At 37.2% G+C, this 17,175-nt stretch overlaps 2 protein-coding genes across 8 annotated transcripts in view; one reads left to right on the plus strand and one right to left on the minus strand.

Annotated features, from left to right (window-relative positions):
- LOC131106369 (zinc finger and SCAN domain-containing protein 22-like) overlaps nt 1-17,175 on the plus strand; it is a 245,672-nt gene that overhangs the window by 221,487 nt on the left and 7,010 nt on the right. The gene's annotated exons all lie outside the window — the stretch shown is intronic.
- The window catches only part of kif21b (kinesin family member 21B), a 77,130-nt gene that overhangs the window by 25,981 nt on the left and 33,974 nt on the right, over nt 1-17,175 (minus strand). For 6 of the 7 annotated variants that reach the window (XM_058055337.1, XM_058055335.1, XM_058055336.1 and 3 more), the window contains 18 exons: nt 16,053-16,242; nt 15,903-15,966; nt 14,715-14,945; nt 12,532-12,646; nt 12,312-12,459; nt 12,042-12,230; nt 11,763-11,962; nt 11,529-11,636; nt 9,973-10,289; nt 9,705-9,891; nt 9,424-9,627; nt 9,245-9,346; nt 8,922-9,087; nt 8,777-8,837; nt 8,649-8,697; nt 7,991-8,235; nt 4,467-4,535; nt 4,280-4,390 (listed from right to left, as the gene is read on the minus strand). In XM_058055337.1, coding sequence (XP_057911320.1) covers nt 4,280-4,390; nt 4,467-4,535; nt 7,991-8,235; nt 8,649-8,697; nt 8,777-8,837; nt 8,922-9,087; nt 9,245-9,346; nt 9,424-9,627; nt 9,705-9,891; nt 9,973-10,289; nt 11,529-11,636; nt 11,763-11,962; nt 12,042-12,230; nt 12,312-12,459; nt 12,532-12,646; nt 14,715-14,945; nt 15,903-15,966; nt 16,053-16,242 — 2,756 coding nt within the window. The remainder of the gene's footprint in view (nt 1-4,279; nt 4,391-4,466; nt 4,536-7,990; nt 8,236-8,648; nt 8,698-8,776; nt 8,838-8,921; nt 9,088-9,244; nt 9,347-9,423; nt 9,628-9,704; nt 9,892-9,972; nt 10,290-11,528; nt 11,637-11,762; nt 11,963-12,041; nt 12,231-12,311; nt 12,460-12,531; nt 12,647-14,714; nt 14,946-15,902; nt 15,967-16,052; nt 16,243-17,175) is intronic. The other variant, XM_058055334.1, reaches the window with a different exon arrangement.

Consider the following 17,175-nt stretch of genomic DNA (forward strand, 5'->3'; position numbering starts at 1 on the left):
AAAAAAGTGTAACATAATGACGCAGATATATTCTTTAAATATAAAAAATGACTATTTATATCAACATGGCATGGTTTGGAAAATGTAAATATGGCCCCTGCATGTTTTGATTTTTCATGATGTGGCCCCTGGGTGTAAACCCCCCTGGTCTAGAGGGACACACAGGGGTAAAAACATGTTCAGATTTCTTGTTTTCTAGCTTAGTACTGCTGGCAATATGGTGGCTATTAGCATAGTGACATTCTATTTCAAAATCCATTTAAAATTCATTGGGTTTAGAGGGTGGGGGACGTAATGCATAGATCAAATAGGGATCTACTGTAGCTTTCAAAGCTGCTTAATGTAAGCAAGACAGACACTGTTTAAAATTCATTTTCTATTCAACATGTAATTGAATTTTGCCTGCCTGGTCCTTGACACACAATAAAATATACACTTTAAATCAGAGGTGGAAAAGAGTCATATATATATATATATATATATATATATATATATATATATATAAAATGAACCATTTCAATGAATGCAGTTCATTCTTAAATTGTATTGGCTAATTAACCTAGCATGTTTTTGGAATGTGGGAGGAAACCGGAGTACCCGGATATTGATATGGATGCTGTATGGTATCATGTACCCAGAAAAAATTATTACGTTTGATTCATGTTCATGTTAAAGCTTAAATAACTGTTAATAGTTATCCTCCCTATCCGTGTGGAAGTGGTAAGTTTTTGGCTATTTAAGTTTAAAGGAAATAACTTGAAGGCTACCGTTTAGGTGGCTAGCTCTCCAGTTTGCAAGTTAGCATGTGTCTCAAGACCCTGCAGTTGCGCAATATGTTGTAAATAAAAAGAGTATAAATGTGACTATAGTCGTGTTTTGTCATGTCTACAGGGCTCTAATTATGCTTTGTTAATTTTAATCTGAAAAAAATCATTTGTCTACCCACCAACTATATGTGGTTTCTTAAGTTTTTATTATTTGCCGTTTTATTATTATTATTATATTTATTTATTACTGATTTATTCTTGATTTGTTTGTTTATTTTTCATCTTATTTAGTGCAGAAAAATAAAAATTAAGATATTTGAGAACAGTGGAATGTTTTATCTTAGCTTTTATTGTAGAAAATCGGAACCAAAACACTGAAAAAGTTTGTATATTTTTCTGTTTTTAATAAATGTGTTTGGTTTTTTTTGGAAAACCTGATGCGGCCCAGCCTTGCCCAGACCCTAGCTCCAGTGGACCCCAGGTAAATTGATTTTGAGACCCCTGTATTACTTAATTCTTAAATTGTATTGCATAAAATACTCAAATAAATGCATGCTATTATATGTACAATTCCTAGCATCCATTAATACACAAAAAGTGGGTGGATCTACAGGCTGTATTAAAAACGAGATCATTTCTTCCACAATCCACTGCAACTGCAAACTAGAACTAAGAACTAGAAATAAATAAATAAGAAGCTCAGGAAGCCTCCCCCTGCAAAGAGCTCCCATAAAAATGGAGCAGAAACCTCCTCCCACATAGACGGTCTCAGTCCATTCAGAAGTGCTACAAAAAACATCTGCTTTGAAAGATTATAAGCAGCAACTCATTCACCTACGCCTCTTCCACATGATGAAGACCCACTGGCTCTTGACTGTAAAAATATTCACACGTACGCCGCACGCATACAAATCACCTCGCGTAGCGCGCTGGCTGTAATGAGAGCAGGACATCGGGGATTTTACGACAGACTGCGACAGATGCTTGAAATACATGTGGAAATTTGTGGGAATGCTTATTCATATTAGCATGCCACCTGTTAGCAACGGCGTTAGGCCCGAACGCTCGTTTTATTGTTCACGGCCATTATTCTGAAATACCGAGGCGGTAAATGGAAGACCCGACATAATTACACTCAAAATAAACTTTGGAGAATTCGGCACATGGACCGACATGGACCGAGGAAGAATCAGTTCACTTTTGGTGAGGATCTGGATAAAGGGGCGACTACATGACGGTGGCGTGCGTCACTCACTATGGAATCAAAAGGAATAATCCACCCACATTCGTTTCTTGCTCTGTTTTCTATGCCGCTTATCCTCACTAAGGTTACAGTGGTATGCTGGAGCCTATTACAGCTGACTTTTGGGCAAGAGGCGGGGTACATGTGCATGAGAGTCGCTAGCCAATCATAGGGTACACATAAACAAACAACCATTTATACTCACCTCATATTCATAGCTATGGACAATTTGAGTAATTACTTTTAAATGTTGTTAGCAATTCCGCCTTGATGAAGGTCTGGAAGTATTACTAACACAATATATACAATAAATATGGCTGGCCTTCGAGTTTTGCAAAGTACCGGAGCTGGACTACACTTGGATTGTTTGCGGCCTTCTTAACACACTTTGTGTACTGATATAAAAACAGTACAACCACTAAAAGGCAGAGAAAAAAAACAGCTATCATGTGGTAGCTCACAATGCACATAACAGAGCACATCTATTTCGATAATAACCACTAAAAAAAAGACAAACCCCAGAAAAAAAATAAATGCCAAAAAATTTGTCTGACCTCCTGTTCCGGTTGCCACTTTGTTAGCAATGCTAACAGGCATGCTAACAGGACATTTTGTGAGCTAAATCTCTACGAAGAACACAGGTGTATTCATAAAACAACAAGGCATGCGAGTTGACGGGGGCAAAATTTTGTTGAGAATTTTCAATGAAAATGGAAAACACGGCAACCGGGGTCCGACGCTAACCGCGGTTTGGTTGTGTAATGGACAAGAGAACTTCTCGTGTAAACAACTTCATGCTTGTCGCAAAAAACCCACGCATACACGGAGAGAACATGCAAACTCCACACAGAGATGGCCGAGAGTGGAATTGAACTCAGGTCTCCTAACTGTGAGATTTGTGCGCTAACCGCTCATCCACCGTGCAGCCCCTACGTTAAATTTTAAATGTTAACTCTTTGAAAACTAATCAATTGTGGGTGAAATGACTGATCAGTCAACTAAATGCTGTAAAAAAAAATTGTTTCAAATTCTATATGGTATTTGTACATATGTACTTATATATCTCCATATGACCAAACTACAATTAATTGATGAATTATGCCCATTCCTTGCATATGTAATGTGCTATAACAGGGGTGGGCAAACTTTTTGACTCGCGGGCCGCATTGATATAACAAAATTTCCGGGGGGGGCAGACTATATATTTTCCACCTGGTATTATTGTATCTGTAAAATTGTCATGCAATCTGCTATTATTTATTATTTTATATTTATATTTAAATATTTAAAAAATAATAAAATATTATAATAATTAAAATAAAATTAAAATAATAATTATTATATTATTATTATTATGTAAAATATGCAAATATAACAATATTATTATATATAATTAATATAACAATTAGCATTAATATAATAAATATAATAATCATAATAGTTATAATAATAATATAATTATTATTATTTTAATTTTTATTATTATTATGTGCTTGTGTCTCTTTTTTCAGGAGCACTTTGTAAACAACAGACCATGTCAAACAACGAAATTGATACAACCATCAAAAGGTTGGCTCAGGCCATGATGCCAGGTTGTATGTTGACTTTAAATTCAATACTTTGGAAAGATTGGGCGGGCCGTATTCAAACACTTGGCGGGCCGGATGTGGCCCCCGGGCCGTAGTTTGCCCACCCCTGTGCTATAATGAAGTTATATGGAACGCCCTGCATAATCTACTATCATAGCCTACAACGCATTACTTGAATATAAACACAACATGTTTTTTTTAACACTAAAACACTTCAATTTTTTATAATTATAGTCAACAAAATAGACGGTTAGAATCATTTGGATGCCACAAGGTGATGTTTGGTCACTTTTGGACCGGATTCATTTGCATCCATTACATTTCTCGCTCTTGGAAAATGTGTTTCCCAGAGAAAGTCATATTATTTTTCAATGTTTCTTAATCATCCTGCAGTCATGCTTCTAACGAGCACATCTTAGTTAAATATAACACATCTCCTCTGTGACGAAAATGCCATGTGAAGAGTCTTTGCTCAAGAGCGGATCATCTATGGGGAATCGCACACACACTTAAAGCTCCACAAAACCACAGACCAAGGCCCTCTCCTCTCCAAAGGCCTGACCTTCCGAGTATCAGCAGAGCCAAGTCAGCCACAGTGGAGAAGTAAAGAAAGCATTTGAAGAGCACAGAGACAAAAGGAGGACATCCACAATGTGTGTTTCTCTTCTTCTTGCACTCACTTGTCCAGAGCGGAACCTTGGCTTTGGTTGCTAGTGAGCCTCGAGAACACGTTGCGGTCATTCCTGGTCCTCAGAGGAGGCGATGAGGGGGGAGTATAGCCATCGGTTGGCCTTTATGAAGAAGCGGAAGTGAAGAAATACAATAAAAACCAAGATGGATCTAACTACAAGAACGTACTCTACATACCTGTATGAACGGTCGTAAGATTTCCTTCTTGTGATGGGAGACGTATCGTAGCCCCGCGATTGCCTGGGACTTATAAAACACAAAAACAAACAACATCAATCCTTAAGGGAGGGGGTACACAATTGTGTATCACACACTAGTATATGCATTATGGATGTAAATCCATTTACAGAGTTCCTAACCAAAACAACTCGCTAACTCATTTTAATTCTGCAAACATTCACACTAATGTAAATTTCACCGAATGAATGATTTTCAGAGTTTCTTAGGGCTCAGTGCTAAATATGTCCCGCCTCGGGCAGGTTAGCAATGACTTGGAACTGGAATGCAGTTGTTTATGGAAACATCTCCTGGAGATATGGAAAGAGAACACACACCGCCGCCGCCCACCCGTTGTTAAATTAGTGGACTCATCTGGTTTAAAAAACACAATATAGCTCATTATTTTGCCTTTAAACTGGAGGATAGTTTAATATATGTCCATTCCCAGTCCCAGGATTAGATAAATGGAGTTTGCATGTAACATAATGAAGCTGATATATTCTTTAAATATTCTTAATAAACAGAATTAAACAAGACAACTACAATCTGATTTTCTTAAAAGTCAGAATATCACAAGAAAACAAAACAAAGAATAACATTTTAGGAAAAAGGATATAATATTAAAGGAAACGAGAAGAAAGTAGAAGTATTTGTAAAAGACTTCATTCATAATAATAATATGCTGAAATACAGCCTGTTTATTTCTGTAAATTGATAAATGTCTCTCTATATCTATATGGATTAGTTGAAGGTCTCTGCATCCTTTAATTTTTTATTATGTGGCCCTTGGTGGAAAAGTTTGTACAAAGTGCGGCTCGGGGGCCAGTTAAAGCTTTTTGTTGCCCTCAGCACATTCTAATAATACAATTAAAGAAGAAAATTTTTAAATTTGAAAAAAAGAGCAGTAATTTCATAAGAAAAGAGTCAAAATATTAGAGTAAATGGGTAAAGATCAAGAAAAAATAGCATAAAGTTGAAAAAAAATGTAATATACACAGCAAAATTGGAAAAACTAGCAAAAAAGTGTAATATAATGAAGCAGATATATTCTTTAAATATAAAAAATGACTATTTATATCAACATGGCATGGTTTGGAAAATGTAAATGTGGCCCCTGCATGTTTTGATTTTTCATGATGTGACCCCTGGGTGTAACCCCCCCGTCTAGAGGGACACACAGGGGTAAAACCATTGTTTCTGCTTTTTTTTTTATTATGTGGCCCTTGGTTGAAAAGTTTGTTCAAAGTGCGGCTTGGGGGCCTTTTTATTGCCCTCAGCACATTCTAATAATACAATTAAAGTGAAAAAATAAAAAATTAAAGTTGAAAAAATAGAAAAAAGAGCAGTAATTTTACAAGAAAAGAGTCAAAATATTACAGTAAATGGGTCAAGATCAAGAAAAAAATAGTATAAAGTTGAAAAAAGAAGGAAGAAAAATGTAATATACACAGCAAAATTGGAAAAACTAGCAAAAAAGTGTAACATAATAAAGCTCATATATTCTTTAAATATAAAAAAATAACTATTTATATCAACATGGCATGGTTTGGAAAATGTAAATATGGCCCCTGCATGTTTTGATTTTTCATGATGTGGCCCCTGGGTGTAAACCCCCCTGGTCTAGAGGGACACACGGGGCTAAAAACATGTTCAGATTTCTTGTTTTCTAGCTTAGTACTGCTGGCAATATGGTGGCTATTAGCATAGTGACATTCTATTTCAAAATCCATTTAAAATTCATTGGGCTTAGAGGGTGGGGGACGTAATGCATAGATCAAATAGGGATCTACAGTAGCTAGTACAGTAGCAAACATGCATCCATTGGACATATTAATTCCCAGTCCCAGGCTTAGATAAATGGGAGGTTTGCATCAAAAGGGGCATACGGTATTTTTAAAATAGGCAAACAATCGAGGGGAAAAAAAAAACAAAAGATAGCATATACTACAATTGTCAGAAAAGTTCCAGGACTGGTGTCACAAAACATAGAATTCTCATCCCAACTACAAGTTTTCCCCTTCAAAGTAATCCCTTCTGCCACCCCTGGAACATATTTCCAGAACCTTCCCACCTCCCTTGTCACGGCCATCTCGATGTTCATGCTTTCAAAACAGGCACCCTCGCTGACCTCCTTGAGTTTGGGAAGGAAGGGAAACAAAACAACACGCCACCAGGTCAGGTGAGAAGGTGATGTTCTTCTCGGCCAGGAACTGTGGGATGCTCAGGGTGCATTTCTATGGTGGAGCTGCCATGGGTGGTCCTGCAGCAACTCTCATCTCTTGCACAGCGAATGAAGCAAATGTTGCAGGGTTTGTTTATCGGCAGGCTGCTTGCCTGTTTCGCCCCGTGGCAAGGACTCGTAGTGGACGACGCAACCTCACAGTGAAGAACGTGATCAACATGGACAGTCCTGGAAGTCTTCGGAAACAATTCGTATACTCGGACATATGAAAATAAACATAATATTCAGTCTTATTCAGTATGGCGCACCTTGATTGGGCTATTTTTACCCAACATTTGCGCAGATGTGTCATCTTTTATCTACAACTCTAACTTTAGGTCTGACTTGGATTTTATTATTATATTATATATATATTATATTATATATATAGTATTATATTATATATATATTATTATTATATTATATATATATATTATTATTATATTATTATAATACTTTGCATTATATATATTACTATATTATATTAAATATTATATAAATATTATATAAAATATACAAATATATAAAAATATAATTAAAATTATATAAAATATAGTATATATTATATTAAATATTATATAAATATTATATTATATTAATGTTATATATTATTATATTATTAATAATATTAATATATTATTACATGTTATTATATTAAAATATTATTATTATATTATTATAATACCATCAATCCTTTGCAATACTTTGCATTATACATATATATATTATATTATATTAAATATTATATAAATATTATATAAAATATACAAATATAATTAAAATTATATAAAATATAATATATATTATAGTAAATATTATATAAATATTATATTATATTAATTTTTATGTATTATTATATTATTAATATATTATTACATGTTATTATATTAAAATATTATTATTATATTATTATAATACCATCAATCCTAAAACTCGATGTGTTGACAGAGGGTGGGTGCCATTTTGGGCTGCACGGTGACCAAGTGGCTAGCGTGCAAGCTACACAGTTAGGAGACCAGGGTTCGATTTCCCCGCTCAGGCATCTCTGTGTGGAGTTTGCATGTCCTCCCCGTGCATGCGTGGGTTTTCTCCGGGTACTCCGATTTCTTCCCACATTCCAAAAACATGCTAGGTTAATTGCTGACTCAAAATATTCCATATAATATTCCAAATGTATGAATATGCAAATTTAGCTAATGCTAAATGCTGAATGTATTATTGTTTACAAGCAGTGACCGGTGACCGCTATTGGTTGACTTACAAGGTGTGTCCTCGGATAGGTAGGCTCATGGTGCGTGATGCACGTTCCCTGAGGTAGGGGTCACGTAGAGACAGACCCAGACTGAGGCTGGCCGTGGCCGTGCCCTGACCATCTTCCCGGATATCAGTGAGCGACGCCAGAGACTTGGTGATTTGCTGTTGCTTGCCGCCCGTCGAGGCCTCCAGGGCGGGACCCAGATACTCGGCCGACACCGCCTTCATCTGAGCTGACAGACGAGGCTCCATCTGCGGGGGAGGCGTGAACCAATTGCGTTACCAGGAAGCAGAAGAAGAGAAATGAGACACAAGAGTCCATGAAGAGTAAAATCAAGAAAAAAAATATGAATTTAGCCATCTATGAGAAATATTGCATTTCCAAATGAGACTAGGGAAAGCAATATGCGGTCAAACTGGAGGCAAAGAAACAATAAACGATACCAAAATTAAAAAACACAGATGTGTGCCAAATTGGAAATGATATCCCAGAGCACCCAAAGCAAGGAGGAAAGTGAACTTGGAAATGTTTGCAAACACTGCCACCTTGTGGTCAATAATAAAAGTGCAGGAAATTAAAAACACATTAACAGTTCATGTTGTTAATAAAACATTATTTTAAATGTGTTTGGGGATTTCTGCTTCAATATATAATATTAAATTACCTTTATTTTGAAATCATCTTGGCTGTTGGATTCTTTCATGAGAGAGACACTGAAAGATAGAAGAAAGGTGCGACTCAAAGACGTGTTCATGGTGTGTTTTATATTACGGCAGGTAGGCTGCATCTCACCTGTTGTCCGAGGCTTGACTAAACTCAGACGGTTCCTCATCTGTGCTGGCGTAGCCGTTCTCTAAAAGTGAGTTAAAAGTGAAAGTGAAACAATCCATCCATCCTTTGTTTCAACATCCAATAAGAATACAAGAGTCCCCCTCACCTTGCTGGACGTTGTGGATGAGAGCCTGGAGTTCAGGGATGCACTCTGCCTTTTCTCGCAGGGCGTCGAGGATCATGTGATTTTGGGACGAACCAATTACATCGGTCTGTCTGAGCTGACCCTCCAGCAGTCTGATCTGACTCTCCTTCTGAGCCACCTGTAAACTCTGTAAAACACACACAGACGTTTCTTGTTGCTGCAATTCATTTATTACAGGGCTCTACATTAAAAACAAAAATGACTTGCCCATGGGGGTCTCAAACTCGCGGCTCGCGGATGCTAGTTTTAGCAATATTAAATCACGTCCACGTCAAGTCACACACCTTGTCAATGGAGGCCTTAAGGAAATGGTCCAGCAGGTGGCGTGCTTCAGCTAGGGAACATGAGCTGATGACGACCGAGGTGTCCACCGAGTCCAACTCATCCTGGAACATCATTGTGAATCATGACTCGTGAATCATGAATCTATGTTCAGTTCCAGAACATTTTGCTTGTAGTTTACCTTAGTCTCCTCTATCTGCACGATGGTGGCTTGGCAGTCAGAGAGGCTGTCATTTATGTAGTCGATATTGGCGTTCAGAACCTCGATGTCCTCATTGATCTCCAGTAAGAGGCGATCCTCTGCTTCCGGGCCTTCGCCATCCGCCATTAAGACCTCCCTCTTGTGTGAGAGCGCCTCCTCCTGAGCTGTCAGCTCCTCTCGCTTCTGACTCATTAAAAACATAATAAGTAGAAACACACAAATTATGAATGTTCTTCTGGGAACAAAATAAAGAGTCGTACCTTTATGAGTCGGTCCATGTCAGCTTCCACATTAGCGATGGTCATTCTCTGCATGACGATGTCCGTGACACGACGCTCCAGAGCTAGCCACTTCTGCCGAGCCGTCTTGGAGAAGCTTCCGGCTCGGCTCGCCGCCGTCACGGTGCCGCCGAGACCCACGGAATTACGCTGCAGCTTCTTCCTGCTGCTGCGAGGAAGCCAAAGAGGCGTGAAAGCTCCAGAAGATACACGTCAAGTATGCCAAGTATCTCCATTAAGGCCATCTTACCCGATGACCCGGGTTCCGTCCATGCTGCCCTCGCTTTCCCCCAGATAGCCGGATGTATTGTTTTTGTTATTCCACTGCCGCACCATCCCGCTCACGGTTCTCCCGCTCTCGGCTTCCGAGCTGCTCGCTGCGGTGCTGGCGGACAATTCCGCTCCGGAGTCGCTAACCGGCGGAGTCTGGTTCCAGCGGGCCACGCGTCCGGCCACACGGTCCGACATGGGTTTAGCCAGCCTGCGTAGGGCGGTTACCTCCTGAGTTTTCCGACGAAGAACCAATTCCTGCTGCCGCTTCTGAGACTCCAGTGCTCTTATCTGGAACTATGAATTATAAAAAAACAAAAAGGCGGTTCAAAATCATCTCATATACCAAACTTATATTTCAAATTACATATTTCAAAAAATAAAAATAAAAATAAAAATAAAAATAAAAATAAAAATAAAAATAAAAATAAAAATAAAAATAAAAATAAAAATAAAAATAAAAATAAAAATAAAAATAAAAATAAAAATAAAAATATCTCACAACATGCAAAATAATAACATAGCAATCATAATAATAGTGTCACAGGCTACTGTTGGGGCCATAACCCATGACGAGCTAAAAGTCAACTCATCACTTCCTAATAAAAATAAGAACAAGAACAAGAACAAGAACAAGAACAAGAACAAGAACAAGAACAAGAACAAGAATAAGAATAAGAATAAGAATAAGAATAAAAATAAAAATAAAAATAAAAATAAAAATAAAAATAAAAATAAAAATAAAAATAAAAATAAAAATAAGAATAAGAATAAAAATAAAAATAAAAATAAAAATAAAAATAAGAATAAAAATAAAAATAAGAATAAGAATAAGAATAAGAATAAGAATAAGAATAAGAATAAGAATAAAAATAAAAATAAAAATAAAAATAAAAATAAAAATAAAAATAAAAATAAAAATAAAAATAAAAATAAAAATAAAAATAAAAATAAAAATAAAAATAAAAATAAAAATAAAAATAAAAATAAAAATAAAAATAAAAATAAAAATAAAAATAAAAATAAAAATAAAAATATTACTTAAATTATAATAGGAAAGCAGGAAGTGAACAAATGTAACAGTTACTGATTGTAAAAGTACCAGATGGAGGGGTAGGATTTAATAAGCTTTGCTTCTTCCTACTCCTTTTGGACATGTGGAACTGACACATGAATCAACACTAAAACTGTTGCTTCTCACTACCCGTAAGGCATGCTGGGTAGTCCAGCTGCAACAACAATATTAACTATGAAGAATGAAAAATTGGATGGAGTACGGAGTATGTTAATTCCTCGTTTAACTCTGACAATAAAATGCGATAAAACACAACAAAATGTTGGGTTGAAAGAGTACCGCAAGCTCCCCAGCATGCCTTGTGGCGGCAATTTGGTAATTACCAGTGGGCCGGATTAAGACATTTGACAGGCCTGATGTGGCCCCTGGGCGGCAGTTTGCCCACGCCTGCCTGCATGAGTGCCTTTAAGCAAGCAGACACACACAAATCTGTAGAGTGACAGGGGCCGGTAGTTCAATACCTCTTGCCGTCGCTGCTCTTTCTTGAGCTGGGCAATCTCACGGCTCTTCTTGGCCTCCACCAACCTCCTCCTCTGCTGCTCCTCCTTCATCTGCTTCATGAGCGCCACCTGGAGGAGAATGACAGGTGAGGCGAATAAAGGTGTATCTTATCTTAAGCTGTGAGGCCTGCCTGCATGCTAACCACTCATCCACCGTGCAGCCAGTATGAGTTATCCACTTTGTATTTCTCTCACCTTAGCTTTCTTCATCTCATTGACCTCGGATTGGAGTATCTTCAGCTCCCGTTCATATTTGCCCTGGTTTTTAAGGAGGCGCACGTGTTCCTTCTGTGCCGTCTGGAGCTTCACCAGATCCCGGTTCATCTCCTTGAGACGTTTTTCATAGTCTTGCTTGATGCGGTTAGCCTTCTCCTCTGTGTAGTTCTCCATGGACACTGTGGAGCCATGCAGTCATGTTAAAGTCGCTTTTTGTTGCCCACTAGTGAAGTACAATTGACCAATGAGTGGACTGACTGAGGTTCTGCAGCACGCGGTCCCTCTCCAGCTGCGTGTCTCGGATCTTGTTCTGCAGCAGGATGAGCTTCTCCTCGTACTGGAGCTTCAGCATCAGGAGCCTCCGCTGGCTGTTCTCCAGCTCATCTATTAACTTCTGCTTGATCTCGATCTCGCATGTCAGATCGGCGAGATCGGCCTGGAAGTTGGCTGAGAGTTGGAGGTCAGAGGTCAGACACATTTCTAGGATGGACAAATAGAGAATATTTTAGACATAAATAAGAAGCACACCTTTCTCGTCGGTGTCCGAGTCCGAGTCCACCAGGCTCTCGTCGGTGTCGAACTCCTCGTCTTCCTCTCTCCCTTCCTCCTCCTCCTCTTCTTCCTCCTCCTCCTCCTCATCGCAGCCACTCTCTTCCTGCAACGGAGACATGATGTCCTGCACGGAAAGATGAAGATATGATATGTTTTGCCTCAGGTGTGAGTCAGTCGATGGTGAATGCAAAGTCACCTCAACGTAATTGTCGTCCGAATCCACCTCTCCGTTCTGTCCATTCTGTCCGCTGTGTCCGTTCTCCTGGGTGTGTAATTTCACTCGCTTCTTCAAACCTTTCTCCAACTCTGGACTGCAACAGGAAGGATTTAGATATTAAATATCAGGATATCAGGGCGCTTATTCACTGATCATTAAAAATTAAGCAGATTGCATGGAATTGATTGCTGATTCAGTTTGACAGAAAACAATGCAAAAATAATTATAAATTCAGAAATTGATTGATGTGGACTTCCGGGACATCCTGTAGTATCTCAGCTTTTTTATCAGATTGCCGGCATTTGCGTTTTTCTTTGACCTCGGTAATTTAGCTATCACACGCAAGAAAAAATGCACGGACAGCGGGTTAGCTTTGTTTGGGGACTTGAGTTCTCATCACAGTACAGTAGAGGGCAAACACACCAGGTTATGTGGAACAGTAAACAAAAACTAAGGTTAATTATTTGGGAAAATTAAAAACAAAAGGAAATCATATGAAAATTGTTTAACTGAATAAGTGAATTTTTGCTAAGAAATCCTACATTGCAAAAATTCACTTACTCAGTTACGAAAATATTTAATTTAATTTAATTTAATTTAATTTAATTTAATTTAATTTAATTTAATTTAATTTAATTTAATTTAATTTAATTTAATTTAATTTAATTTAATTTAATTTAATTTAATTTAATTTAATTTAATTTAATTTAATTTAATTTAATTTAATTTAATTTAATTTAATTTAATTTAATTTAATTTAATGAATAAGTGAATGTTTGCAAAGTAATCCTACTTTGCAAACATTCACTTATTCAGTTAAACAATTTTCATATGATTTTAATATTATTAAAAAAATATATTCATAGTTAGAACACCTGTTTATTACTTTCTATACATGGGTTTTAAAAATATTAGAGTTCTGTGGACATGAAATCACACCCTGATCATCACCTTTACACTCCTATTATTCTTAGTTTACGTCACATTGCCCCGGCTCTAGGAGAACTAGCTACGGAGCTAATTCCGATGTACTTATTCTAAACTTAATATTAAGTGTTTCAAATGGAGTGAGGAAAGAAGCCAAAAGGTTACCACTTCCACATGGAACGAGAGGAGAACCTTTTTTTTTCCATGGCTGAATACATTCTTCATTCATTCATTTTCTACCACTTATCCTCACGAGGGTAGCGGGGGGTGCTGGAGCCTATCCCAGCTGTCTTCGGGCGAGAGGCGGGGTCCACCCTGGACTGGTGGCCAGCCAATCACAGGGCACATATAGACAAACAACCATTCACAAAAAACGGAAAACGAAGTACCTGGAGAAAACCCGCGCAAACTCCACACAGAGATAGCCGAGGGTGGAATTGAACTCGGGTCTCCTAGCTGTGAGGCCTGCACGCTAACCACTCGGACGCCGTGCAGCCTAACTACATGCAGTGTTAAGATAATGTAATGTAACACCAGGTGTCATCAATGCAACATTACTGACACCTAGTGGCCAGAATACGACTAATAATTTTCTTTCTTTTCTTTCATGATGTAGAGAGTTATGACTACATAAGGAAAAACATTTTCCTTTGTATTTTATGCCACCAAAAAGTCATACAAAATATATTTAGTCAGATTTCTAATGAAATGACTTGATTAAAACAGTCATCAGTACTGCATACGAACTACAGTGTATAATAGTATTGATCAGTAGAAGTAATAACGTCCATTAGTACTTTGAAAAGGAGCTCAACTTAAAAATGAGACTCATTAGCTAAGTCTTTTCCATCTCTTTTGCTTTTAGCTCTTCATATTTTATTGCCGTTTTTACTCTCCTCCTCTCGCTCTGCGTTTTACAACCTGGCTTATCAGGCGTCTCATCTTAAAAGTGCCATCTACTTCCATCTAGATCCCATTAAAGCCCAATTAGCCTTTTGAACTGTGTACTCCACTCGCTCATGACCCGGGGGCAGCGCTGAATGAAACCATTCTTTGCCAAAGCCCGCTTTAATTCTGGCTGCAGCCCAGTTCCATTTGGGGACTGGTTGCCTACGTATACCAGTATGCTCCTCTTAAAGGGGAAGTGGATAATCAGTCGGGTCATCATGTTCTCTGAGCTTCACATATGCGAAAAGTCATCTATATTGATAAATATGAGGAGATGGTCTCCTCACCTCATCCTCCTCTGCCTCCTCTCCTTTTTCTTCAGCCTCTCGATGTCCAGCTTGGCTCGACGCAACACGTCCGTCATCTCCGCCTCCATGGACATGACTGCAGGGCAGGAGCCGGGAGGATGCCCGGAGGCAGCGTTCCGAGCAGAAGATGGGAGGGAAGCATGAAAGGACAGACGAGCAGCCTGGCGTCGCAAAGATTCATTCATGGCCTCGCTCTCCAGGAGTTTGGATCTAAGGAAGATGAAATGACAGTTTGACAACAGAGAGAAGAATGATGAGTTAGACACATTTTGGAAACATTTAGACATAAGTGAAAAAATCACTGTATATTTATATGTATTACATTGTATATACAATATAATTAAATATTTGTTATTAATACTTCTATTAATATTTAATTCCATACTTTTTTCCTCAAATAATATGCTAGTTCTCATATTATTATTATGACTTTTTTTCCACATACATTTTTTTCTGACAAAAAAGAAAATTTTTAAGTAATAATAAAAATAAAATATTATAAAATAATAAAATGTAATATAGAAATATTTTTAAAAATAGATAGTTTAACGATAGTAAAGTAAGGAATCAAAATTAAATTTTCACTTAAAATTAGGACCATAATTATTGTGGCCCGATAAATTAAAGCTCAATAAATATCATTTTATTTTTTATTTTATTTTTTATTTTATTTTTTATTTTATTTTTTTAAATTAAGTCATTTAAAATTTTAATTTTAATTTTAATTTTAATTTTAATTTTAATTTTAATTTTAATTTTAATTTTAATTTTAATTTTAATTTTTTAATTTGTATATTTTAATTTGTATATTTTAATTTGTATATTTTAATTTGTATATTTTAATTTGTATATTTTAATTTGTATATTTATATTTATATTTATATTTATATTTATATTTATATTTATATTTATATTTATATTTATATTTATATTTATATTTATATTTATATTTATTATATAAACAATTATATTATTATATGATATTATAATAATCATATAATAATTATTATTATATAATATTAGATATATTATATAAACAATTATATTATTATTATTATACTATTATATAAACAGTAATATGCCCTATTGGTGGTTAAGCTGGTTTAAGATTGACATGTGATTACGTCTGATGGTTTTAAAGCAGAATCGTGTTCAGGAAGCTCTAACCTGAGTTCTTCAATTTCTCGGATGTAGTTCTGAATTAGAGTCCCAATCTCCTGGTTGCCCTCACCTACAGGTGATAAAGAAGGTTTGAGTCCATAACATGAACATAAACACTAAACGTGTTTGAAATAATCGTAAGAGGGTAACGCATACTTGACTTGGTGAGGAGCACGCTGACCTCATTGGCCAGCAAATGTGTTACTCGCGTGTTGAGATGGTCGATGGTCTCCTGCATGGCCTTCACCTTGAGGCGCAGTGTATCGTTCTCTCTTTGGAGCATGGCGTTCTCCTGGTACAGGTCGCTGTAACCGTCCGAACCGTCCTCACATGCCACACGCTTACCCTACAAGATAAAACCATAAATCACAGCAGGTTGAAAAGTCACAGTGAAACGACGACTTTCGCTTGTGTGATAGAAGGATTACACAAAAACTTCTTCTTTCACATTTTTGTTCGACATTTTCGCCTTTCCCATCTCAGCGAATAAACAAATAAAATGGCTCAGCTTTGCACTCTACTTGGTGTCAGTCTAATGTTAAGCAAGTTTTGAAACAATGCAATAGTTGTGACTTATTTCGGACAAGTCACTGGTCGGTCTGTCCGGGGCTTATCAAGTTGCTATTGTCAGACGGCGAACGATAACCACGATAAAACTCAATTACATAAGCGATGGACAGGAGAGTCCCTGTCTAATCCAGTCACAGCACGCAAACATCATTACGTCCATTGGCACAAGCCTGCGTTACTTCCAGTCACATCTCATCCCTTATTACCGCATCCAGGTCAAGACGCATTCGCTACGACCGAGTCACCGCAGGCCACGCCAATCAACCACTTAATCACATCTTGGACGGACGAGCCAGGGGTCAAAAAGTGAAGGAGAGTCATCCATGTCATGGATACTGCACCTCCAACTCTGGTTTGAAATACATTTGCTACGTATAAGCAGGGTCAAAGGGTTCAATAGATTTATAGTTCACGCACGGAAATACTTTTGGTTGGATTTAAACTAAAAAATTACATGGTTTCTGATCCTATCCATCCTGGTCACTCCCAATGAGAACCTCAGCATCCTCATCTCTGCTACCTCTAGTTCACTCCAGTTCACTTAACTCTTCACTCACTTGTTTTGCAGGACACAAATATGAAAGCCTCGGTAGAAACCTTGGTTAGCGTCATTAGTTCGTTCCAGGTCTGACTCTAAGCAAAACGGATGTTAACTGAATCAATTATTTCCCCATAAGAAATAACATAAATCCAATTACTCCATGACAGA

Source organism: Doryrhamphus excisus, chromosome 18 (assembly GCF_030265055.1).
Source record: "Doryrhamphus excisus isolate RoL2022-K1 chromosome 18, RoL_Dexc_1.0, whole genome shotgun sequence".
NCBI lineage: Eukaryota > Metazoa > Chordata > Actinopteri > Syngnathiformes > Syngnathidae > Doryrhamphus > Doryrhamphus excisus.